The 27,993-nt window shown below is 41.8% G+C and overlaps 1 protein-coding gene across 1 annotated transcript in view; it reads left to right on the top strand.

Moving 5' to 3' along the window:
* Nucleotides 1-27,993, top strand: part of LPCAT1 (lysophosphatidylcholine acyltransferase 1) — a 116,100-nt gene that overhangs the window by 59,716 nt on the left and 28,391 nt on the right. Inside the window, 6 exon segments of the mRNA XM_075921518.1 lie at nucleotides 151-185; nucleotides 2,061-2,115; nucleotides 7,205-7,287; nucleotides 14,629-14,754; nucleotides 21,169-21,322; nucleotides 22,508-22,609. Of these exon segments, the coding sequence (XP_075777633.1) occupies nucleotides 151-185; nucleotides 2,061-2,115; nucleotides 7,205-7,287; nucleotides 14,629-14,754; nucleotides 21,169-21,322; nucleotides 22,508-22,609 (555 nt within the window).

Here is a 27,993-nt window from a genome sequence, read left to right as displayed (position 1 = left end):
GCTGGCTTTTAATGTAAAGTGGATTGTTAAAATGGTGGATTGTAGTTTCTGTAGTGATTTAGAATATATGCCATTCATTGTGCCGTGAAAGAGTTTTATAATACAAATTAATTTAATTTTCAATGTGTTGTCTTTTTTGTTCATATGTAGGATACGATCACATGGACATGGCAAGGTCCAGGAGCGTAAGTTAATTATCTTCTTTTCTCTTTGTTCTGCAATTGCTTTCTTCAGTTACTTTGGTATTGTTATTTGAAATTGTACAAGTGTACTTTCAAATAGATATTTCTGATTATTTAGATCACTTTATTTAGAGCATTCCACAGAATGAAATTATGCCTTTTCTTTGGTTGCTGCATTATAAAAATATTCAGCAACTAGAGCCCAAATGTAAATGGAAAGTAAGTCTTGCTACTACCATTTTGAAGACTTATGCTGTGTATTTTTGTTTTGGTATGTCAGCTTTAATACTTCTGGCTCACCTATGTGAAAGGAGATTATCATTCTACTCATTATATTATTAGTGACTCCGTATCACTTGGCATTTTTATGTTGATTATGATTTTATTGCTATCTTTTGAAAACGATCTGTTCCACAAGTGAGAAGAGCAGGTGGTTTAAAATAAAACTATCCGTTGTTCAGTAAGCCCTTCCAAAATGAATTAACCAAAGCCACGTCCCGTACAGTACAAAACAGATCAATGTTTACAGTTGAAACGCTCACCTCAGTGAATTTTATTTTAGCTCTATTTCCACTCAGAAAATGTCTGAAGATAGAGCATTTTGAATAAGAACTGAGTGACAGATTTTGAATCTAGTAGATCAAGAGGAAAAACGAATTCTATGGAAAATGTCCAGCCATCAGCCTCCTGTATCTGAGCTATTAGCTGAGTGCATCAATTGATCTCACCTACTGTGATATAGCATAGAATCATAGAAGATTAGGGTTGGAACAGACCTCAGGAGGTCATCGAGTCCACACCCCTGCTCAAAGCAGGACCAACCCCCACTAAATCGTCCCAGCCAGGTCTTCCAGGCCTAATTCTACCACCTCCCAAGGTAATCCATCCCAGTGCTTCACCAACCTCCTAGTGCCGCGTTTCTCAAACTGTGGGTCCCGACCCCCTGGGGGGTCGCGAGCAACTTAGAGGGGGGTCATGGTATCACAAAGTTTGAGAACCCTAGTGAAATAAATTTTCCTAATATCCAATCTAGATCTCCTCTTCTGCAACCTGGCACAATTGCACTTGCACTCTCTTTCGAGAGAAGGATGGAAATGAAGACATTAGAAATTGCAAATGAAGCCGGGCTTTAAATATCCCACACTTCATTTGCATATTCGCGTTATGGCGCTATTTCAAAATAAGTTAAGATGTTGTTAAAACGCAATTATTTCACGAGAAAATCCTTGTCTCGAAATAACTGGTAAACATCATTGTATAAGGTATAAGGGTTATTTCGAGAGAAGGGTTTTCTCTCAAAATAACCGCATCTTAACTTATTTCGAAATAGTGCCATAACGCAAATATGCAAATGAAGCATGGGATATTTAATTCCTGGCTTCATTTGCAATTTTGAATGTCTTCATTTGCATCCCTCTCTCAAAAGAGGGTGCAAGTGTAGACATACCATTAGACTAGACTAATAAAACTGTTCTGTTTTTATATCCAACTTCAAAATAAAAGAAGGTAATACTTTGTTCCATACGTCAAAACAAAAAGTATTGGCAACTTCTACTTCTATTTCAATGACACCGCTGTTTACCATGACACTTTTTAAATGCAAATTTACTATTTTGTTAAAAGTATATAAATGTGCTGGGGTCTTCTACTCTAGAATTCCCACTTTATTGCCTGGATCTTAATATGCAACTTTGGAATAAATATTCTTATATGCTTCCAGAAACCCATAAAAGCACATAAAGATGCAATCCAGAAATAGTTTTTTATATTAAAGATATATCTTACCCAAAAGACATACCATTAGGTGAAGAGTTCAGTGTGCTATTTGGTTATTTGCTACATTCAAAACTTGTCTTGTTTTTTTCTTTTTTTTTTAAGGCTGGAAATTCTGTGGCTTACTTTGTGTCAGTTTCACAGTTTTGTGGAAATTGAGGTTAGTATAAAAGCAGTAATGCATTCTATTTTAGGCAATACCAAACTTCATTTCTTGTAGATACATATGTATTGCATGCTGTCATTTCTGCAGTAAAAGGGTGCGTATAGACTGCCAAGATCTATCTTGCCGCCTGTCTACACTGGCTGCGAGTATTTGCGCAAGAACACTGACTTTGTACTGTACAAAATCAGTGGTTCTTGCGCAAACACTTTGATGCTCCCACTCAGGGATAAGCCCTCTTGTGCAAATATTCTTGCGCAAGAGGGCCAGTGTAGACAGGAAAGTTAATTTCTTGCACAAGAGAGCGTCTACACTGGCACGGATGCTTTTGCGCAAAAGATGTCTTTTGCGCAATAGCATCTGTGCCAGTGTAGACAGTCTCTTGTGCAAATACTTTAAAAGTATTTGCGCGAAATCATGCCAGTCTAGATGCAGCCAAACAGTATAATGAAAATGTATGATCAGACTTAAAATGTTAAAACTGCATTGATACAGACTGGCTACCACTCATATTTTGTATAAATTGTTTTCTTTATTTGAAAGCTTGATTCACCAAATTTCAGGAGAACTAGCCTTCTTCTGCACTTAAAAGATTAACCTCTTTATCACCGTGTATTTCTGTCTCCTAAGGGAACATAATGCTTTCGTCTGTAGGGCTTATTGTCATTCTTAAGTTAACATGCTGATCATGGTGTATGCCTAATTTTTTAAGTTATATTAATGTGCAACTAAAGATTTTTTTTCAGGAGTAAAAGTAACAATTTACAATTTCTTCTCATCCCAATAAACTACTGCTTCATGTCTCAGATGTTAAAGTTGCACAGTTAAGCACACAAGAATCAGGAAATGCAAAAGTTAAGACTTTGTATACAACCTTAACTTTGTTCCCTTGTGCATTTTTACTACCGTAGTCTTTAATTACATGATCACATAATATTTTTCTCAAAAAATAGTTTAACATGCAATTTTCGATAGCATTCCTTATGCATTGTAACACTTTGCACTATATTTCATTCTTGAATATTTATACAATTTGTCCAGGGTATCTTTGATCGTTTCTTTTTCTTGTCTTGGGTACATATTTAATAACTTACCAGCTATTTCTGTCAGACCAGCAACACAAACTTCCTTAGGTGCAGTAGGTTTGTAGATTAAGGCCAGAAAGCATCATTGTGATGATCTAATTTGATAATTTAGTAGAAGAGATGAGGCAATTAACTGTAAAACTAATGCTTTCTATTGTTCTGTTACACAATATACCACTGGGTAAGTGTAAGTTATTTTTTTTAAAACAATGTATGGCATAAATAGTGTATTACTCAGTACAAGTTCCATTCTTGTGCACCTCATAGACAGATGAACTTAAAACTATGTGGCAGTAGGTGACATTTTATTCCTAAGGTATTTTAGAGTGGAGCTTCCTCCTATATACCTTCATAATATGCATGTGAACGGATTCTTCATTACGTTCACCTTATAACACCTACAAGTTATAAAGGGCCTGCTTCTATTACCCTTTGTCTTGCTTGCATACTATCTTATGTTTCCATTAGTCCAAATCTATGTTTGTGGTACGTTGAATGGAAAATCATTATTACTGTTTAGATAGTAAAATACTTCTGAGAAATTAAGGCAATTGAATCTGCCTCTTGTAGGAGCCTTCTCTCAACCTCTTTTTACTTTATCATCTTTGAGAGAGACAAAAATGATGCAGAGTGCAACTACTTTTGAGTCAGGGTAATTAATTTTGATTTATACAATTATAATTGACAAAAATTTGCCTTTGTCATTCTGTACCAAGAGAAGGTCATAGTCCCTGTCCCAAAGGATTGATCATTTTGTATTTGTGCACTTAACTTTGTTAGCAGATTGAGAAGGTTTCCAAATTTCAAAATGAAATTAAAATAGCTAATGAAGTGGTGTTAAAAAGAAAGGCAAAAAGAAAAGTTGAGATCTAAACAATCATTTCTATGAAAAGTGGGTATTTGAAATAAATTAAAAAATAATTCTGGTATTAGTTAAGATAAAGTACCGGTAACCTTTTATATAAAATGTATTTGACACCTAGACTATACTAACATTTTTTTAAGTAAAGTCTACGTTTTAAACAAGTTTAAACAAAATCCATTACAAATACATTTTAAAGTACTATGCACTTGGTGTCTGCTCAGGAATGTTGTATTTCCAGTATAAGTGAGCAAGGAACTCTTAGCTGTCAAAGGTATCCTGGTTATCAAAATCAGTATTTCTCAATCTTTTGGATATTAAGAACTGTCTTGCTGCCTTTTAGAAAGGTGCCTGGGAGATCTCAGGAACCAGCATTGATCCACAGGCCAAGTTTTGGGAAACATTACTCTCAATTACTGGTAGCTCAGGGTACGTCTAGACTACATGCCTCTGTCACCAGAGGCATGTAGATTAGGCTACCAGGCATAGGAAAATGATCAGCTGTTTGTTGGCTAAGCGCGGTAGTCTGGACACGCGGGTGTTGACATCAAAGGAGGGAAGTATACCTGGGAGGTGGTATACCTGGGTGGTCGACAAATGCCTTTGATGTCGACACCCGCGCGTCTAGACTACCGCTGATCAGCTGTTTGTCGGCTCAGCGCAGCAGCCATGTAAATTTAAATGAAGTGGCAATTATTTAAATCGCCGCTTCATTTTCCTATGCCTGGTAGCCTAATCTACATGCCTCTGGCGACAGAGGCATGTAGTCTAGACGTACCCTCAGACACATTTTAACTTGTTCCTAGAATATCCAGTGTTGCCCCAGTTTCTTATTTTGCTGGCTAAGATTGCCAGCTTTTCATTTGATACCTTTCCAGGAACCACAAATTTCTTGACACATTATGTCAGAAGCCTCACTGAATTTGAGAATTTGACCCAGCCTATTAATCTCCCACTCTCTTTAAAAGTTGAAATTTTATTCATACATCTAGATTTTTGATGTAATTTTAATGATTTGAATTCACTGAAATTTAGGAGTCATTGCTTTCCACTAATTAAGGAATTTATTTAGAAGATTTTAGGAGAAAAGGTATTATAGAATGGTAAGAACACTGTAGGTTACAGCTACCAGCACCAGAAAGACCTCCCCCTCCCAAAAAAACAAACTAACTTTAAATGTGAGGAGAATCTTTGGTTGTCTGCACTGGTAGCTCCACACTGAAACCTGGTGATATACCTTCAGAGCGCAAGCATTACAAGGGTACTTCTGTCATAAATTGTATACTTCTGACAAGCAAGTAATTCTCATAAGGCACTTAAATACTGAAAATTTAACAGCATGACAAAAGTTTTAGATACCTGTCACAATCTAGTGTGCAGTACAGATAAATAAGTTAGGGGTTCCCACTATCTGCCCTACAACCATGGATGCCTCACAATGCTTTGGTATTGTAGCTCCCAACCTGGGCCACTCACAAAAAGCCCCTTAACATGCAGGTCATACGCTGGCTTTGTATCGCTGCAGCCCTGGTCTAGCAGTTCTTACTCCAGTGGACTGTCAACAATACACCGGTCACACTCTGGCTTCCACTGGCTTTGGTTGCTACTTGCTGGTTGACCGCAACACACTCCCAGTCCCAAATGCATCTTCTGCACTATCCAGGCTTCTCCTGGATGGTTCAGGCTCTAATAGTTCATTGCCCTTGTAAAGGGTCAAATTCAACAGTTAGCCATTTTACCTGGAGTTAGCGAAGAGTTACATTTAAAATTTTTAAGTTATTAATAAAAGAAGATAGAATTTTAAGTGAATTCGAGTGTAGGGTATTGGTCAGAGATGGAAAACCTGAGAAATAAAGATGAAATGTTTTCTAGTAGCTTAAAACTTAATATTCTACGTATGGTTAAAGGAAAATCCCTTACCACATATTTTCAGCAACATGGCTGACCACATTCTCAGGTAAAGATCTCATTCTGAAATCAAAGGGCTGGTTCCCTTGTTGTCTTAGGTAGAAGAGAGAGAGCAAGCTTGGTGTTTTCCACTTTCTCTTATAGTCTTTCAAGTGGATTCTTCTGAGTGTTACCCCTCAAAGCAAAGTTTATTCCAACAGTTAAAGAAGGCTACGTGGAGCTTGGTGGTGAAGGAGGCTCCTATGCTCTTTCTTCTCACTTGTGTTTGGTGAAATGCAGATTTGCTTTTTCTCCTGCCATTTCCTCTGGTTGCTGTGTCTCAGACCCTCTTTAGTACTTATATGTAAATTCAGAATTCTTCAAGCTAAGTAGAGCAATCTGATTTTCAACATGTGCTTAAAACATCAAGCCGGAATATTTCATAACTTTATATATGATGCTAAATACATTTCACCGTGGTATTATTGACTAGTCAATTAGTTTTAAACTAATATTTCATGAGGTATGTTTTATACAAAGATTATTATAGTCACAAATGGGGTGTGAATACATGGTGCTTTAGGTCACAGTATCCAAAAAGGGAGAAAAGCCAGACACTGCCTGATGTCCACAAAGATCTTTACTATTGCTAATTGGTTTTAGGTGAAAGGTGTGTTTTGATGCTAGCTTAAGCAGTGATATATAACCCTAAGATGGATAATGAAAGCAGTAAGTACATCTAATGAATTAGAACCATCAAAGTTCTTAAAACAAGGTATGGATCACTGCCATTGGTGTGGTCACTGCTCTTCCTGATTATACACACATTCAGGAGCCAGATAATGGGGGATTGAAAGATTGGAGGTATGGGAATTGTCTCTAAACCAGTTTTTTATGAAATGGTATACAGAGTGAAGATGGAAAATCCTTGAGCTTGGGAAAACAGTTCAAATCTTCCTGACTGACTCAAAAGAGGAAGTCTAATATCACTTAGTTTTTGTTTGTAAGGTAGAAGTAAGCAGAGCCAAAGTTTCTATGGTCACCTGTGGCATTTGATATGGCTTTTCTTAACTCACGGTGAAAACTTATTTTTTTGAAATATTCTTAATTTTTATTGTTTTCAACTTGATACTATTATTGCATTTCTATAACTATAAGTAGCAGTTCTACTTTACTCTTTCACTGTAGTGTGATTGTATAAATGTTTTTTAAATATTACATATTTTGCTATAATTTAGTTTTCTTTGTACAGTTTCTACCTGTGTATATACCTTCAGAAGAGGAAAAGAAAAATCCATCTTTGTATGCAAATAATGTCAGACGAATAATGGCAGAGTAAGTATTCTGTTAATATATTGATTATAGACTAGAAAAATAGATGCTTGATTTCACTTCGGTATCAAAAAGAAATATTTGGCATTATAAACTTTTGCCTGCCTGTAGGTTACATTTTATATTGATAGGGCCCTATCAAATGCAGTCTATTTTGATCAATTTTATGGTCTTCGTGTTTTAAAAATCATATATTGCATTATATAATCTATTTAAATCTGAAATTTCATAGTGTTATAATTTTAAGGGTCTTTACTCATAAAGGAGTTCTGGGGGAGTCACAGTGTTATTTTAGGGGGTTGTTGTGGTATTTATACTCTCACTTCTGATGGTGGCTGTGCTGCCTTCAGAGCTGGGCAGCTAGAAAGCGGTGGTTGCTGGCTAGGAGCCCAGCTCTGAAGACAGGATAGCCGTTGGCAGCACTGCAGAAATAAGGATGTCAAAGTATTGGTATTGCTACCCTTATTGATCCGTTGCTACTGCCAAAGCACTGTCTTCAAAGCTGGGTGCCTGGCTAACAATTGCTGCTCTCTAGCCACCCAGATCTAAAAACAGGGGAGAAGTAAGGGTGGCAGCACCTCACCCTCCTCTTGTAGTGCCATTTCCTTTTGGGTCAGTCCCCCCATGTTGAGAAACGCTGGTCTCCCCTGTGAAATTTCTATAGTATAGAGTAAAAGCACAGAAAATACCAGATTCACTGGGATATGGGAAGAGGGAAGGAGGAAAGAGGCCAGATTTCCCAGTCTGTGGTACAGTTTTCATGGCTGTAAATTTGGTAGGGCACTACTTATTGATATATTTATTTAAAACTTTTTATATACCGTTAACTTTTTTTCTGATGTATTTTGTTGTTTGAGAAAAGTAAGAAACTGCAATGATTGGAAGAAAGCAAGTAATATAGAATCAGTGTGTTTCCTTTATTATAGTTTTTAGCCAACTTAACTCAAATCAGCAAAAAGAAATAGTAACTATAACTTGAAGTTTAAGCTATATAAGTGAATTTACTTGTTTTAAAAAACTAGAGGAAAAATAGGTTACAGCTAGGATTATAAATTTGTATATAATTTTTCAGTCTGACATTATTTCAAAAGTTAAAATACAGAAATAAAAAAAGATTCATAGTAATGAGCTCAGACTGCCTTAATGATATAATACTGATTAAATGTAAAACACTGCTATCAGGGCAAATAATATTGCACAGTTAATTCATGCAATCCACAAACTTCATCACTATTCCATTATGTTTATGCACTGATAGGAGAAGTACACAATAATACATTTATTTATCGAGTAATACTATATATTGTACAATTTTTGTACCAACTCAGCAATGCACATGGAACTGTATTATTCTTACATCATTCCCCTTTCATAATAGTCCAGTGTTTCTTTTGACTTAAACTTCTGTTTTTCTTTCTATATATTTATCTTAATTTGGTCAGTAACCCTGTATTGCACATGCATACATAAACCATCCCCACTCACCCATACACATAAAGGGTTAGATAGGATTGTATTGATGTATGTTTTTAATGATTGCTCTAGATTAGTTCCTTTTTCTGCCACCTCTGTGCCCTCTGAAGTATACACCGGGCTTTTGGTGGTGGAGGTGGTCACCAATGAGGATAGCATCTGCTCCTTATAGAAATGGTAGATCTTAAGTTCAGCACTGGAGAAACAATTTGCCTCCTTCATCTTATGGTATACCTACCTCAGCTCCTGATCATAGCCCTTTTTGCGCAAGCCTTGAGAAATGTGCCCATACGTAACCTCATTTATTTGGGTCAAGTGCAGATAGGATTCACAGACTCCTCTCACGTAAACTGATTAGATCCAACAGCTCTGCTGTGGTCCAGGTGGGAAGTGTTTGCTCTAACCAGCTATCTTCCTGGGAAGATGCAATAAGACCTCCCACGTTGAGTCAGCAAGCAGGAAATGGAATTGAAAATTCCCAGGTCTTGGAAGGCAGTCTAACTAAATACATTTTCTAAACTGTAAATGAATATTAAGGCCACTCTGCAGAAGTTCAGTATGTAAAAAGAATTAACCATTTTTCCAAATGGTTCCTGAACTTGTCTAGAATTTTGGACTACTTTAGAATGGCTCTGGGCACCAAAATTAACACGACATATATTTGGACGACACATTCAGGTGCCTGCTAATATGGAAAGGCATTTTGTACCTGGGTGTCTGTCTTCAACAATTTTTTCTGAAGTGTAACAAAGCATGTGTTGCACAAAAGAGACTGTTTCTTCTATATCCATATGAGGTAGGTATTTTTTGTCAAATTTGAAATGTAAGGTTCTACTTAAAGCAGTATCCCCTTCTCCACTGATCCCTTATAACTTCTAAAAATAGTTATGAGAAGGTGAAAATAGTTTTCCTTGGAAAAATCCACATTCTTTTGGGATTGTGATCTTTAAGGGCAGCTGCTGCTCCTGCAAGACAGCCGTGTTAAACAGAACCAATTCCATTGTTGCTTTTGAACGAAACATACTTGGACAAAAAAAGCTTTAATAGGTGTGTGTTGGATGGCAGTAAAATTTCTGGAAATTTTTATGCCATTTGTCACTTCCCTGCTAAGTGCTTAGGGAGTAGCATCTTCTCATGCTCATAAAGATATCATTGTCTACAGGCTTTCTTTTTTATAGGAGACGCTGAAGGCCAATCTTTGGTTCCACCTGCTTCAGAGCTGAGTACCTGTAAAGGTCCAGAAGATCAGCTTCTAGATCAGTTCTCAAGTCATCTTTGTCTAATATGGCTTAGGTGCAGGCTGAGTCATCTTGAGTGTGATGGCTTCTTCAGTGTTTAAGTAATCCTGGTTGCCAAAGTCTTTGGTGTTGACTAAAGCCTCCGGGCACATGGCTACAGAAACCAGTAGCAGCCCTAGGGGTTCTATGTCATGCACCCGTGTGATTAGTTAGGACTGACTGACTTAATAGATTCTGCTTTCCTTTATAGTATCACAGAGAAATCACAATTTCTTCCTCCCCTTAAAGCAAAAGGAAAAGACAAGGCTTTTTTCAGCAACATCTGGAAGAATTCTTTTCTGCAACATTAGCACAGGTTCCATGAAGCATCACCTTGAAGTACTTCAGTGGATCAGAAGTTGCCCAATAGACCACATAAATGAACTCCAGATCCAAATAGTGGTCAACTCCTGTTATGTACTCTCCAGTAGAGATTACTAACATGCTCAAGTACCTGATAATTCGGGGGTTTTTGTATTGATTCAGATAATAGAGTTTTATATGCTGAGGCTGGTATGCAAGAGCTATTTGAGTTGCCTTAGCTACTAAGTGAGAGAGACCTTAGTAGTTAACCCTTAATGTTGCCCTAGGTAATTCTTATAGTAGAGACTCTTCCATCTATAACAGTAGCTCTTCTGCTTTCAGGACAGAAAGGAATGTCTCCAATAAGACTCTTGTTGGGTTTTTGTAATGATCTATATAGTTTTGCACATGGGAGCAAAGGGCCTTTTGTAAAAGATCACCTGAAATGCCTGTGTTTGTTTGCTTCTCCTTTTCATTGTGACTGCAAGTTTTTTCTACATCCCTCTTCTTCTCTTAGTTTTGGGATGTATCAGTATCAGTGTGCTCTATAGGATATTTAAGGAGATGTATGTGATTCTACTGATGTCAGAATTTGTGTCTGTCTCCTGATGATTCTTTGGAAGTACAAAGTTTTCATTGCCAGATTATTGCTGTGAATTTCAGGGTCCACTGGGGTACTTGAAAGAGGCATTTCTCTATCCTGAAGAAAATTCAAACACTTGAACTTATTTTAAAATGAACAGAAGGAAAGGATTGCACTTCCAGTTGCAAAGATCTGTTTGGATTAATTACAGAGCTCTCTCTGACTTCAACATTGGCCTCTACAGAGGCAAACCAAAGTGAAGTACTTGTATAAAATGTTGTAACAGCATTTAGAATAGTTCTACTGGTATCCTCTCTTGTGTTTTCAGTGTTTCTGCTGCTACTAAGCATGTGAAGGGCATTAGGACTAGCTGTCTACAGCTGTAATTATTTCTCACTATAGTAACGTGCAGCATTCTGTCTGATTAGGAATGAGACCAGAACAGAATGATTTATGTATGGAGCAAACTGACCTCAAAATCATCAGAAAGGACCTCCACCTGTAGTTTTAGGAGGCATTTTTAAGGCTGCTACAGGGACTTCCATTCATGCTTTCTCAAACAACATAGTCAACATCTTTACCCTTGCTGAGCTCTAGTAACCTCTTCAATGCCTTTTCAGATCCAGATGGGTAAATTGAATCTTGCCTGCCCTTTCTCCTTTGGGATGATTTCCTGCTTTCTACATCCCTAACTGTCTGTCTGACATGGAGAGAAGACTGGAAAAATTCTTACCTGTGAAACTTTTCTCAGTTGGACAATGTAACCGTGCCTTTGATAATTATATTCTGTCCAGGGGACGTTTTTTCTGTGGCATGCTTACTACATTTTTTGAAAACAATACTCAGTAGTCTGATGGCAGTTTAGGTCCCTTTTTGGCACCTCATAGGGTCAGTCTCCATGCAGATTAAAAGTTTTTAATATAGTTTGTTTGGATTATGGGAACTGTAGGATTTTTTCTTTATACAGTAGACTTCTGATAATCCGGAACCTTTGGGATCTAGGTGGTGCCGGATTATTGGATATGCCGGACTATCAGGAGGTACTATAAAATGGTTTTTTAATATATACACGCACATGTACATGCACACGCGCACGCACGCACTGTATACATCCGTGGTCACCAACAGGTCGATCGCGAGGCCTCGGCCAGTCAATCGCGAGGTGTCCTGTCGGCCCCGCCCCCATTTCCCTCCCACCCCGAGAAGCCCCACTACTTACCTCAAGTGAAAATGGAGGTAGTGTCGGCTTCCCGGGGATGGACAGAAGTCCCGCAGCTTCGCGGCGATTCCGGAAGTGCTCTAGCTGGTCTGCCGCGTGTACTGTGGGAGGGCGCATCGGCTCCCTGCACTGCACAGGAGGGGTGAGTCAGCCCCGGGGGAGGCGCGCGTGGGGCTTCCCTGCACCGCTGGGGGGGAGGGTCGGCCCCGGGGCAGGCACGTGCTGGTTTCCCTCTGGGGGGAATCCTGGGAGGAGACAGATACAGGGGACTCTCAGCCCCCACTGGCACCCCACTCCCCAGCTACAGAATGCTGTCCCCAGCTGCAGAACGCTGTCCCTATTCCCATTCCCACTCCCCAAACTCTGTCCCCACTGGCACCCTGTCCCCAGCTGCAGAAACCTGTCCCCACTGGCACTCTGTCCTCTGCTACAGAACCCTGTCCTCTCCCCTCCTAGCACCCTGTTCCCTCTCCCCTGCCCCCGGCTGCAGAACTCTGTCCCCACAAAATGTATAATTATAAATGCTTCATTTTAGATTTAAATAGCATGAATAAAAACAGACCATTTATTTCATAACTATAAACATGTGATTTTAATTTTATATATCGCATAATTTAAAAATAAACTGTTTATCAGAGTGTGTAAATAAAGGCTGAGGATAGCAAGTGATGGACAGGAGGAGAATAGGGGGGCAGGGCTTCAAGGAAGGGGCGGGGCGGTAGATCTTCACCTGTTCTGAGATTTAAAAAATGATCTTGGGTATAAAAAAGTTGGAGACCACTGGTACAGAGTATATACTGTATATAAAGTGTTTTTAACCCTTTTATTGTACATACTATATACAGTATACTGTAATGTTTTAGTTTTTTAAACCCTTTTTTACCCTTTTCACTCAGTTCAGCTGCTGCCACTGCTGCCTTGTGACTCATTTTTGGCCAAAGCTCACTCACTAGGCTCTTGCCATTTTGATGCTGGACTATTGGGAGTGCCGTACAATTGCATGCCGGACTATCAGAGTTTTACTGTATTCACTTGGTTCCAAATATTTTGAGGGAAATTTACCCTTGCTTGTATTCAGGCTAGTTATACTGGTGTTTTTCACTGTGTACTTTTTGGGGAAATGTTCTGTGAGCTACAATTATGATGCCTGTCACCCCTGTGTAGGGGTTTGGAATTTTTTAAATCTGGAAGTGAGGGACATGCAGTTGCTCCTAATACTATCAAGCTTCTGCCCTTGAGAGAGCATAAGAGGTGGAGCGATCCAACCTGTGATCACCCTGTTGAAGAGTTAGAACTTCTCAGTGTTCCTCCTATAACTTTATTTAGTTTTAGATTACGATATGTAGGTTCATGTAGCAGTTAGTATAGATTTTTTGGGGGGAGGGCTATTAGTATTAAAAAAGGCTTAAGTACCAGGTTAGTTGTAAGGTATTAAGAAATTTCATTGGAGGGCCTACAGTATGCATTGTCCCCTCTCACTCTCCTGGCTTCTACAGTGATACTTCTGAAAGATGGACACAACTGTTAATACTTCCTTAGGGAGAATCCATTTGACAGCAAAATTTTTTTTCAAGATTTTCAAAGAACAAACATGAAAGGTTAGTGAATCAAGGCATATGTCTGTTTATAAGGGAAATCTCTCTCCAAGCAGTAGAGGTCTTAAGAGACCTTATAAATATAAGAATCTGCTACAACAGACTGAGATTCTTATTGGAGCATTCAGAGACCTCTGCTAGTCATGGGAGAAAGAAACAAGACTCTTGAGGGTCACCTTAGTTCAAACCAACATCCTCAGTACTAGCTAAGAAGTCAGTCAAGTTAGTGCCAATAGTATGTGTCCATACCAAATCACTCTTCTCACAGTGCCATCCTTGCTTTCACACGCATTCTTGTAATTAATGAGCCTTCATTAATTTTACCTCATCTCTGGGCTTCTTGTTCAGTTTCACAGTGTCCTATGTCAATTTCACCTCAGGACACCATGCTCTTCAGTTTCTACACAACAGAGAAAACTCCATGGCAGGCCTATGCCAGTTCCCTGACAGCCAGATTGGCTTGGGCATGTTATGGAGCCATTTCATTGCTCTCTAGTGTTCCAGGCTTGGGCCACAGCTTGGGCTCTGGGACCCTGTAGTTCAGTACTACTTTTTTCCAAGCTCATATTTCAGGAAGCTTTAACATTAATTTTATTTACTTAATTTTGTTCACCTTTTATATTATCCGTAGTGGGTTTTTTCTTTTGCATCCCCTTGGACTTGTATTTGAAGAGGTAAAGTAAACATTCTGCAGCATGTTTCCATAGTATATATCTTCTTTTTGTACTTACATTTTTCCTATTGGCTATTCACTTTTTAAAATTTTTGCTTTGTTATATTGGTATAGGGTTTAATGCTCGGTACAACCAGGATAATTAATATTGTGCATGTGTGTAGAAGATTTCATTTGTGTGTATCAAAAGATACTTACTTTATCAGATTTCTTTACTCAAGGGCCTTGGGAGTTTCAGTAACAGACTACACATTTGAAGACTGCCAGCTAGCTTTGGCTGAAGGACAACTTCGTCTGCCTTCAGATACCTGCCTTTTAGAGTTTGCAAAGCTCGTGAGAAGCCTTGGGTGAGCACATACAATTTTATTTCTAAAGCATGATTATTCCAATATTGTTTCACTAATATTTATACACATGCACGTTACCTCTGAGTGGAAAAGGGCATTTTATATTATTACAGGTTGAACCTCTGTAGTCCAGCACTCTCGGGACCTGACTGATGTTGAACTAGAGAATTTGCTGAACCAGAGGAGGTCAATATTGTCTAGCAGCATTACCAACACTTCCACTGTTTACTGGGCCTATAGGAGACATTTAGGGGGTAAATTAAAGCTAAATAACAGTACAGAACACTAAGAGCCAGGACTGGTGGGTGTAAACAAACTTTATGGGACCTCAGGAAACTTGACCAGACCAGTGATAAGTGGACATCTGGCTAACTAAAATCACGCTACAGACATTGCTGGACCAGAGAGTTTCAGATTAGAGAGGTTCAACCTGTACAAATAGGAAGCACTAATTTATATTTCAAGAAGTACCACACTAGAGGTTAATTTCAGCGAAGGCCAGCCCTTCTCCTCCCCTTCCATGCACCCTCCAACATTTGAGAGGCTTTGTCTGGACCAGCAGGTGAAAAAAAATCATTTGCTTCTTTAAAGATTTACCTCTGATTTTCTCCCTGAAGAACTTCTGGGGCTGGGGAGTGGGGTCTTTGACTAACTGGCTGGACAGAAGGTTGCAGTGTTTGTCTTTTGGCTCCTGAGTATTCAGCTGAGGGTTTCTAAGCCCTTCCCCTGCCTGAGGCATCATTCTTCATCCTGAACAAAGTTCTTCCTCTTGGGATGAGGGCAGGACCAGGGTTCCCTCTAAGGAGCACACTTGTGTGTGAGTGCACCAAGAATTTGACTCCCGTGCACCTTCTTAGAAGAGCCACGCAGAGGCCACTCAGCTGCCCCGGGGTGGGTGGCATGGTGAGCAACAGCCCCACCTCAGGAGCAGCTGGGCAGCCACTATGCAGCCTTGCCCCTAGCTTCAGCCCTTTCCCGGGGCTGAAGCTGCAGCCATGGTGTGCCATGGCGGCTGCCAGAGCTGGAGCCTTGGCCACAGTACTAAAAATAGCACCATGGCCCCAGCCCAGGAGCTGCTGCACCACGGCCCCAGATCTAGTCCTGGTACACGGGGCAGCTGCCCGTGTGTTGGGACTGGAGCCAGAGCTGTGGTGCTATTTTTAATACTGCGGTCCCAGCCCAAAAACTGCCACTCAGCTCGGACCCCAGCTGCTCCCAGGGCAGGATTGCATGGCAGGTGGCTGCCCCACATGCTGGGACCACCCGCAATGCTATTTTTAGTTCTGTGCTCCAGCCACTTGCCACATGGGAGGCAGAAGTTGAGGGAAGGGGCAGGGGAGAACTAAGGGGAAAGTGGGAGGAGAGGAAGGGAAGGGGCTTGTGCTGACAGGAAAGGAGGGGGGCCAAGGCAGGCAAAGAAAGGGGAAGGCACTAAGGGGCAGGGTGGAGGAGAGACAAATGCCAGCTTGCCAAGAGGAGACAGTGGAGGGGAAAGGGCAGGAGGGAAGAGGAGAGGGAAGGTGGGAACAGTGATGCTGGGAAAGGAAAGGGGATGGGGGGGGGGGGTGAAGCAGAAGGAAAGATACAGGAAGGGGCAATGGGGGAAAGAGGGAGGAAGAGGAGAGGGCAGGAGCAGGTGCTAGGAGAAGTGGGGTTGAAAGGAGACATAGGCAGGGGAATGGAGTAAATCATGTGTGAGAACTGGGGCAAAGGATGGTGAAGGGGTGGGCATCAGGGAGAAGGAGGACGGGGCAGTAAGGCAAGGGGGAGGTATCAGGAGGGTGAAGGGGGTAAGAGAAGGTGCAGGTGCTAAAGAGATTGTGCTTATTGCATTCATAACACAAAATACAGATCTGTTCAGCTGGAAGCTTTGCAACTAAGAACTTGGAGACAGAAGTTGTCTGTAGCTCAGAGCCACCAAGGTAGATGGTTGCATAATGTATAGAAATGTTACTCAGTACCATTTTTTATATAAAAGAGGACCTTGAAAGTTCTTGGCCTACAAGGACCTTTATCAGTTCTTGTTTCTATATTTACAAAACGGTAGAGAAAAAATATTTTTCTCTGAATACTTTGATGTATTTGTTAGCTTCAAGAAGTATCAGAACAGGCCTTAAATGTCCCTTGTTTTCTTGTCTGCTTGATTTTTTTTTTTTAATTTAAAAGTGCAAAAATTCATTAAACTCATCCAGCATGTGTTTAGCTTTACATAAATTCCTTTGATAATCTTTCTTTGATAATACACATTTCTTTACTTTGAGGAAAAATAACTCTTGTAGTTGAGTTGATCACTTGAAATGATACAATCAAGTACTTATGCAATCTGGCATAAAGCATAGAATATTATTTGTCACCTTTCTTATAAGTTATATTTAGTAATAGACATTCAAGCTTTGGAGAATATGTATGAGTGGATCAGATCAGACAAGGATAATCTGCACTTGATTCATCAGAGAGCCTTAACTCTGATTTATATTTCTTGTATGCAGAACAAGCATTCCATGTAACTACTATTTCTTAAATTGGCTATTTATCTGTAATAAAAAGAATTGTCTAGAATTATACTGAATTGACTTCACCTCTGATCCAAAATAAAGTATAGCCCTGAGACACAATGTGAATGAGTAGAAATATTCAATAAGCTGTTGTGTAGGATACACTTTCCACTGCATACCTACACAAGCTCAGAAAGGCCAATTAACACAGTTCCCTGAAAGGAGAGCTGGGTTTAATTGAGGAGGAAGCCCATCTTGGATAGGGTCTGGGAGAGGACTATTAACAGGAAGCTGGCTACTGAAAGTTTTCCAGTATTTAAATTTTTATTTACTCTCAAGTCAAATAAAAAGAAGATTGTCATGCACCTTGCTAATTATTCCTTGTTTTAGTATCCTTTTTTCCATAACATTTTAAAGATAGTTAAATTTGTTGATAACTTGTGTGCCACTATGGCACACATCCGTACATGCACACATGACCTCAATATTGGTGCACAAGACAAAACTCACTCCACTTATGGATGGAAAATCTTAGAGCAGGGGTGGCCAACCAGTTAGACACGAAGAGCCAAAAAAGCTGTGGATAGTAGTGCAAAGAGCCACACATCCCTCCCCCAGAGCAAGGCACCCCCCAGGCCACTCCCATTCTAACCCAATGCCTGGGTCTCACCGGAGCGGCCACCGCCACAGCCACGGACTTCTCCCTCCAGCAACTGGGGTGCGTGCACAAAGCAGGCATGTGGCTCCAAACGAGCCGTAACCCTGAGAGCCGCATTTCTGTGAGCAAAGAGCCACATGTGGCTCAAGAGCCACAGGTTGGCCACCCCTGTCTTACAGGGAACACTGGGTAGGACCCAGGTTTTGAGGCTTTGATTTGGGCATCATCCTAGTTACCTTTTGAGGAGCTGGGAAGGAATTTTCCCTTGGCTGTCAGATTGGCTTGGGCACACTATGAGGTGCTCTCACTTTTTTCTCCAGCAGCATAGGAAATTCTTGGGTTCAGTCAGATTGTAAAATGCACGTAACAAATGGGTGGGTGCCTCGTGTGGAGTAGTATTTGATAGGTGGTGCAGCTCTACCGCATATTAAAAGAAGTTATCTCCTAAAGAAGGTTGGGAATGAAATTGGGACTCCTAATGTCTTGTATGGCAAGGAGTCAACCCACTCATCTCTTAATTTTCATATAAGGACAGGCAGTCAAAACCCAGCAAACAATGCTGGGTCAGTGCGTAATGGAGTGGGATGGGGACAGCCCTCCCCCAGGAGGTAAAGAGAAGGTTGGGAGTGGGGGGGGAAGGAGTATGGTATAATGGCCGATCTAGGTAGCACAATTTACAGAAAGGAGGAGGATTTTTCTGTTTTATTGCCAGATTGTTCCCAGATGTGTTTCTTGATTGGAGTGTGGCCTAGCAAAACAGTATTATTGGTGTTTTGTTTTCCTGAAGTGCCTAGAGTCATTTTACTGGGTTTATTTTTAAAATCTCACACTTGTTACATTTCAGACAAGTCTTAGGTAATCTTATAACACAACAAATGTATATACCCCGTGATTCAACTGGTAGCTCCTCTCCTGGTGTGTCCAGAGGAAGTAGTTATGAACACTTTAGATTCTGTCTACCAATGTTGATTAAAGCTGATATATAAACACCAGTCTGGCCACTTTCTTTCCAGTTCTCTTGTTTGCTTCACCTGGAAGCATGGAGTGCAACCCATGTTTCCATTCCCAATTCTAATTATTTCCTTTCACCAATTAATCCAGCAGCTGTACATACAAGGAGGGAAAGGAGAAAATAATTTCTAGTATAGGGAATATAGAAGATGGAAGAACAACAAAAACAATAATTCCTTTTTCTATAGAGACCTTGCACCTAAAAGATCTCCAACAGGCAAGGAGAGATTGCTACAGGGATTCAGCAGAAATGGTCTCTTTTCCACACCAAACTTACCTTTAAAGTCCTGATCTAGACTCAGACTAAACCCCACCTCCTCCTTTAGTATGCAGGTGCTAATCCTAAAGCTCATTTTAGTCGTCTTACAACATTGACTGGCTTCTGTTCCTGCTCAGCAGGCTACCAGTCAGCCTCAAAGCTGTTCACCAAATTATGTCCTCTTGAATTCTGGGTTTTAGTGCTGTCACTACAACCAACAACAACAGTGGTCCACTTACAGCCCTTGATCTAAATTGTGGCCATTGAGACCATGGTGATGATAAAGAAATTTGTATTGGATTCTGAATTGAAATGTACTTTCCCAGTTGCAGCCTGTGACTTTTTAATTGTAAGTGAACTAGTCATATTTCTGTAGAGACATGGGTAGGGACACTGTGTCCCCAGCTGCTGCTTTTAATTTCAGTGGCAGCCTCAGGACAGTTCTGGCTGAGCTTAGAACTCTCTGAACAGCTGTTTGTTCTTTCCTGCTGCAGCTCCTCCATTGGCTGGTACTGCATCATAGGAAGGGTGAAGAGAATAGCTGTGGTTGCTTTGTGAGCATCTCTAACGAGCAGCATGCCTCAGAGAGCAGGATATGAGCTCAACACCAGACCTGGGAAGGCCAGGAAAGTGGGAGGGGGATCATAGCCTGTTTTGATTTCCAGATGACTCCCTCAATCCAGGATAGGGATCAGATTTGAGCCACTGTGGACTGCAACACTAAGGCTTGCAAGGAAGAAAGGAGTTGTGGGACCTGGCTGTGCAGCTGTAAACCACCCCTAACGTCCCCAGCATCAGGGAATCCCTAGTGGGTTTCCTGCTTCCTTTTTTTTTTGTTATGCCTGAGTAGCAGAGAAAGGAACTAACTGGGTCATAGAAACTGACCTATAGCATTGACTGAATTACCTTATTTCTAAAAGGATTTATCCTCAGACTGAAAAGGGCACATTGTCCTGTGTTAATTTGGCTACTCACCATTCAAAATAAATTTGCTGGTTGAGATTCTGTGGATACTATGGGGGAAGGGCATGGAACTTACTCTTTATGTAACCCAAAGCATACAACTTTAGAAGCTTTTAGTTTCCATCATTAGCACTTTAAGTATATTACTATTTTGATAAAGTCATACCCATAACTAAAAGAGCGCAAAATTTGTGTGCAGGACCAGGCCTTAGATAAGAATCTGGCTCTGTAATTGGAAAAGAAATGGGTGAACTCATGCTAGTTCTATACTAACTAGCTTTAACTGTTTCAGAGGGGTAGCCGAGTTAGTCTATAACAGGAAAAACTTTATAAACAACTAATAGTCTAGTAGCCCCGTAGAGATGGTATCATGAGCTTTTGTGGGCACAACCCACTTCTTCATATGATACCATGTACATGTTTTGTTAGTCTTTAAGGTGCTACTAGACTTTTTGTTGTTTATTAAGTTTTAGCTTTAGCTGATAGATCTTTTTGTCTCCTTGATTGTTGGTAGGTGATAGTGCAGTCAGTAACTGCATTTACAGGTTAGGATATGAAAAGGGAGGACTCTGACAAACAGAATTAGGAGTGAAACGACTATTAATAATCTTGGTTTGCACCCACATGTGTCTTGTCTTTCTTATTCTGTGACATGGAAATAATAAATTGGTTTGTCACTGTTCTACTAATAGTCTGCAATTGCCAATTGCATGAAAGGGTAAAGAATTGGCAGAATGAGATCCTGATCTATGACTATGCGCTCCCAGACCCTACACTTAATAGAAACAATAAAAGTGAATATTAGGTTTTTGAGCTATGTTGGAAATTAAGTGGGTGATTTGTCTTTAGAGCCTTAAATATTGGTCCCCAAGCATGTTGGTTAATTCTGAATCAGAATAAGTAAGTTAGTTCTTGCATAGGATCTTACAGTGCTACCATTCATTGTTTTACAAAATGCAAGAACCTTTTTAGAAGTAGTCTGCAATATTTCTTAAAAGTAGTCTGAAACTGTCAATTTTCTTATATAGGCTGAAACCAGAGACACTTGAAAAAGATCTTGATAGATATTCGGAAAGAGCCAAGAAAATGAAAGAGAAAAGAATCAGCCTTAAAGAGTTTGCTGCATACTTGGAAGTCTCAACTTCTGACACATTAAAAAACATGTTTTCTCTTTTTGTTGAGGTAAGAAATACCAGAATATTACAGAGAATTACAGAGCTGTACCTGCTAACTGTGCTGCCTCCTAATTCTCTCTGCATAGAAATTTTCAAACTGCTCCTGGTTTGGAGCTAATAGGACACACTTCATCATCAGGGTAATTCAGGTGAAAATTACCTAACTTTGGATACCCCACCTTCCACGCTTGGCACCATACTCAAATTCTTATCGCTTTCTAAAACTTATGTTACAGTTCTTCATAGGCTGCTTTTCTGGCAAGACCAAAGATTGTTCACAGTGTAAGTACACAGAATTAGTATTTCAGTACTGAAACAAATTATTGTCTAATGTCGGAAACACAAACTTAGAGAAGCTTCCTCAGATTTTAGTTTCTTCGGGTGTTTTACTGTTCATGCCAGTGTAGGTGTATGTGCTCCCCATGGAGAGTTGCTGGCATTTGTTCTCAGTGGTATCTGTTGGATTGGTTCCAGAATCCTCTGCTTCTGCATACACATAACACCAATATAAAGGGCTCCACCAACTCTGTGCCCTTTCGGTTTCTGCTTACTCTCCATGATGGTTGCTGGAATTTCTCTCATTGCTTAGGCACTCACATTGATTAGGAGTCCATCCGCATTACGAAGATGACAAAATTTCCAAATGTACTCCAGCTAACTAACTGAATCTAAACCTACCTACTTGTCCTTTTGAAATGGGATATTTCTCCCATGGAAGAAATAACAATGTATTCTGTCAGATCCACAATGACATTTCTGGACAAACGAGTGAACTTTTGTAATGTAACTTTTCAGAATAGCACCGAATCCTTGATTGTCACCCACAATTTCCAAAACAATGTATTTAGAAAATGGCCATTCTCCATCCCATGACGGAAACAAGAGAAAATCCTTTCACAATTAAAACTAATTTTTTGGACTGAATTTTGATCATAGTAATTTGTCTTAATGATACTAGTTAGTTCTTCACTCTACTCCAAGTTAGAAATACAAATTTTCGGCATAGAATTATAGCCTGAGGTTGGGATTTTTAAAAGAACCAAAGGAGGTAGGCCCCCCCCATCTTGGATGTTCTCAACATCTACAATATGTGTGTGATATTTAATCTTTATCATTCTTTTAATAGCTGTTAAAAGTTTCTGAAGTTCTGAGGCATATAACTGAATTCTGACTTATTTTATTTCATTTACAGAATGAAGATGATGATGTAATTGATGTACGGGAATACGTGACTGCTCTATCTGTAGTATGTAGGCCATCCAAAACTTTAGAAACAATTCAGTTGGCGTTTAAGGCAAGTAGAAACTACTTACAATATTCTTCCTACAACATGTAGAAAATAAAGAATAATTGATGTGACTGAATTTTATTCCATACAGTCTTATCTACATTTACACATTAAAAAAGCATCAATAAATTGCTTATTTTCAGAGATCAGGCACCTCAGAAGTAATGAAATACAGATTTAGATATCAGTCCCACCATATGCTTTTAGCATGGTTCCTTCTGTTCATGAACTATGACCTATTAGCACATTTCATTGGAGGACAGGGGTCCGTTATGTTGAAATCTCCAAACTTAACCATTATCTCTTGTGCTTATGCTTTATTAAAATGTGTTTGTTGTAACCTTTTTTCACAAAATTATTTTTTTTGAAACATTTATGGTTTGAGGTGAAATTTTATATGTTTTATTTCTTCTTTATGTAGTGTCCCCATGGGTGCTCCACTGTGGGTGACTGTGGGTGTTGGGCCCATCCTGGTGCCACAGATTGGAGATCTCAAAGCTGTTGTCTGCCAGACCGCGCATGCGCGGTGGCCATCTTGCAGCTTTTCGCGCCGTTTTCTGTCGCACAGTCCGGCTCCCGCCAGTTCCTCCTAGCCGTCTTCAGGCGCAGATGGAGAAATAGCTCCCTCTCATGTCATTTGTTAGAACCTGAGAGGAGAGAATTTGTACCATTATTTCTGTAAATAGTATAGTTCTTTAGTATTTAAATAGTTAAACAGTTCGTTCTTTTAAAAAAAAATTATTTTTCTTCTAGTAGTTAGTAGTTTAGATAACACAATGCCTGGCTCCCCAGGCTTCAAGAAATGCACAGCATGTAAAGACACCATGCCTGCCTCGGACGGCCACTCCACGGCTGTGTCTACACTGGCATGAATTTCCGGAACTGCTCAAAATGGAATACTATTCCATTTTCAGTTTTTCCGGAAAAGGAGCGTCTACATTGGCAGGCTGCTTTTCCGGAAAAGCCCTTTTTCCGGAAAAGCATCTGTGGCCAATGTAGACGCGCTTTTCCGGAAAAGAGCCCCGATCGCCATTTTCGCGATCGGGGCTTTTTTCCAGAAAAGACTACTGGGCTGTCTACACTGGCCCTTTTCTGAAACAATGTTCCGGAATAAGGACTTATGCCCAAGCGGGAGCAGAATAGTTTTTCCGGAATAGCGGCTGATTTTGTACAGTAGAGCGTCGTTGCTTTTCCGGAAATTCAAGGGCCAGTGTAGACAGCTCACAGCTTATTCCGGAAAAGCGGCTGATTTTCCGGAATAAGTGGCCCAGTGTAGACACAGCCCACATGTATAAAATTTCTCAGTGAGGGGCACATCCCACAAAGGTGTCCTCACTGTTCAAAACTGATGGCCAGGGCTCGAAGAGATCGCGAAATGTGTCTCAAGATGTTATTGTTTGACAAAGCCCTTTGGCTGCAGTTGGAGCCTCCCATGGATCCACCCCACCTCATACCAACCAAAGCGGCGTACAAGAAAAAGCTTCCATCACCGTCCCGTTCTCTGCCACCAAGAGTGAGCATGACAGACCAGCCTGGGACCTCGGGGCTTACGGTCTCCCACAAGACGGAGAAGCACAAACTGCCTCGTAGCGCGTTCACGACTAGTGCGTTGGACCGCTCGGCACACCTACCCAAATCAGCTCCGGCACCGTCGATGCCGTCTCCTTTGTGGCCACTCCGAACACCGGTATCCACGCCGGCAGTCTCGGCACCGACTCCCTCAGCACCGGGAGCTACGGCACCAATTCCACCATCGACACCGGTGGCCGCTGCACCGAGCGCTACGGCACCCCCTGTAGCCTCGGCACCGTTGGTTGCAGAGCACACTGACTCATCGGCACCAAAAACTACGGCTCCGCCTCCGGTACCGACCACCGCAGTACGAGCACCACCTCTCTCGAAGGCACCCTCTGCCTCCACTTCTGCTAAGCTGGCGCCGACGTGCACGAAGCACAGTCTTCCACGCCCTCCCATCATCTACGAGGTCGGTCTCATCTGCATCACCTATCCAGGCCTGCGGTAGATTAAAGGAGAGAACTCTCAGATTATCTTCTCTGTCTCCAAGCCCTGGGCCAGAGGCTTTCTCTCCCGAGCCTCCTTCACCACCCATATGCTTGCCTCGTGTATCCCGCCTTCCTTCTCCCGCAGTATACCAAACTGACACTGCCTCACCGCACCATTGACATCACTATTATTGATATTACTCTCCATCTCCATCCTACTCTAGATGGCGCTCCAGGTCTCCAAGGTCTCCAACATACCATAGAACCTCTTACTACGAACATCGTTACTCATTTCACCGTCATTATTCACCTTACCACGATGACAGGTGGTGCCGATATTATACTTCCAGGAACCGATCTCTGCGTTCACCTCCTCATTCTACAGCTAGATCTCCGTCATGATCTTCTCCACTACCCCCGCCACCTAGGAGTTCATCCGTCTCCCCATGGTCAGACAGGCCACCTACTCCTTCGGTGGTTCAGCCTACTACAGTGGAGACCGTTGATGTCGATGACGGCCATCCCTCTGACACGGAGGACTCTCACCACCAGTCCCCCACAGAGGTAGCATCATCGTCCCCTGATGATGCGGTGTTTCATGGGGACTCTTCACCTACGGACAACATCAAGGACTTTCAGGAACTCTTCAAGAGGGTTGCTGATAGCCAAAACGTCTAAGTGGGGGAGGTGCAACAAAAACAACACCATTTATTGAGGAATCTTCATCCTTCTCACTGCTCAAAAGTTGCCCTCCCATTGGATGCTGCTATCCTGGAAATAGCTGATGGCATTTGGCAAACACCGGCCTCCATCCCACCTGCGGACAAAAAGTTTTTTGGTCCGGCCACCGGCATGGAGTTCTTATTTAACCACCTGCTTCCTAACTCTTTGGTGGTCGATGCTGCCCAACAGAGGTCCAAAGCACCCCATCATAAGACTACTCCAGAGGATAAAGACATTAAGAGGCTGGACCTCTTTGGCAGAAAAATGTACTTGTCCGCCACATTATCATTCCGTATGGTGAACTATTCAGCCTTGCTCGCAAATTACACCTTCGATAATATCGCCAAACTTGTCCCCCTCCTCGAGCACCTTCCAGAGTCTAAACGCCAGATATTGAAAGCGGTGATACAAGAAGGTTTGACGTCCTCCCGTTCTGCTCTCCATATTGCGCTGGACTCCGTTGATACAGCAGCCCGCACCAAGGCCACATCCATTGTGATGAGCAGGGCATCATGGCTCCACATGGCGGCAGCCTCAAAGGAAATCCAGTCTAAAATCGAGGATTTGCCATTCGACAGACAGAATTTGTTCGGGGACAAAACAGACCAGGTGCTTCACTCTGGCAAAGACATGCGCACCACACTAAGGACTCTGGGTATGTACACTCTGCCTTTTAGACAGAGGCGCTACACACCATACCAGAGGCAGAGACCGCTCCCCTATGCACCACCCCAGAGGAGACAATATGAAGCCCAAAGAGGTCGCCAACTCCCCCAGAGGCGTCGCCCACAACAGCTCAGACCAGCTCACCAACAGGCAGGCAAACAGCAGATTTGATGGGAGCGTCGAGGGACTGCAAACCATCCAGTTGCTACCTACTCACAGTGTTACCAAAGTGCTCTTTCAACATCATTTGAAGCCCTACCAACACCATTGGGCCACAATAACATCGGACTGATGGGTCATGCAGCTAATAACATCTGGCTACGTGATTCCATTCCTATCCCTCTCCCCCCACTACTCTTCCCTCCCCTTCCCTCTTCAGGGACCCATCTCACGAGTCTCTTCTCGCTCATGAGGTAGACCACCTTTTCAGTATTGGAGCGATAGAGAGGGTCCCAGAAGCCTTCCACAGCAGGGGCTCTTACTCCCACTATTTTCTTACGGAGAAAAAGTCAGGAGGGTGGAAGCCCATACTCTATCTTCGGCAACTGAATCGATATGTACGCAAACAGCGCTGCAAGATAGTGACATTAGCAACAATCATCCCATCCCTACAACAGAACGATTGGTTCACGTCCCTTGATCTGCAGGATGCCTATTTTCACAACCCCATCCATCCTGCACACAGGCGTTTCCTCTACTTCCTGGTGGGCACAGCCCACTACCAGTACAAGGTCCTTCCGTTCGGCCTATTCTCAGCCCCAAGGGTCTTCTCCAAAATGCTTGCCGTAGTGGCAGCCTTTCTTTGTCAGTTAGGAATTATCATCCTTCCCTACCTAGACGATTGCCTCATCAGAGCACGCTCGTTCCAGGAAGCTGAGTGGGCGGTTGCCACGATGAGGCTCGTGTTCCATACACTGGGTCTCATAGTCCCAAATCTTCACTAACTCCTCGACAGTCTATACAGTTCATAGGAGCCCATCTCGACTCCACAACAGCTCGAGCCTATTTACCTTCTGCCAGATTCCATGCCATTCAAGATCTGGTTCAGGTGATAAACACGAGCCCTACAGTACCTGTCCTCACGTGTCTACAACTTTTAGGGCACATGGCTTCCATGACATACATCGTAGCCAACGCGCAGCTCCACCTCCGCTGCCTCCAGCATTGAGTGTCCAGAATATACTCACCAGGCAGGCACGATGTGCACAGGACGGTAGTGGTTCCCATCATGGTCAAGCGATCTCTTATTGGTGGACCATTACAGGCAACCTGCTGGCTGGTATCCCCTTTCACAAACCACAATGCAAGCTTCAGCTCACAACAGACGCTTCATTACTGGGATGGGGAGCACACATGCAAGACATCCAAATTCAGGGCCGGTGGTCTCCCGAGGAGTTTCTCCTCCACATGAATCTGTTGGAGTTGCGGGCCGTCGCAAATGCTTGCAAACATTTCCTTCCCCTCCTTCGCAATCAGGTTGCAAGAGTGCCCACGGACAACATTACTGCCGTTTACTACATAAACAAGCAGGGAGGAGTGTGCTCCCATTCCCAGTGCACAGACGCGATCCGTGTCTGGACCTTTTGCAACCAGCACGGTGTGACCATCATCGCCGCCTAATTACCAGGGAAGGACAATACCATGGCGGATGCACTGAGCAGAAGGTTCGCTTGCCAGCACGAGTGGGAGATACACCCACATGTCATACATACCATCTTCAACAGGTGGTGTGACCCTTCCATCGACCTTTTCACCACGCGATACAACACAAAGTGTGCGCAGAATTGTTCACGAGCAGGAATCGGCCTAGGCTCAATAGGAGACACCTTCCTCTTCAGTTGGAAAGGGAGTCTACTTTCCATTTATGTGTTCCCTTCCATTCCATTAGTAATGAGAGTATTGGAGAAGATACTCCTAGACGAGGCAACAGTACTTCTAATAGTTCCATTCTGGCCTCGCTAGATATGGTTTCCCTACCTGTATCGAATGTCTTCTCAT

The sequence above is a fragment of the Pelodiscus sinensis genome, chromosome 2 (genome assembly GCF_049634645.1).
Source record: "Pelodiscus sinensis isolate JC-2024 chromosome 2, ASM4963464v1, whole genome shotgun sequence".
Classification (NCBI taxonomy): domain Eukaryota; kingdom Metazoa; phylum Chordata; order Testudines; family Trionychidae; genus Pelodiscus; species Pelodiscus sinensis.
The sequence above is the reverse complement of the archived record's forward strand: the minus strand, read 5'-3'. Positions and strand labels throughout refer to the sequence as shown.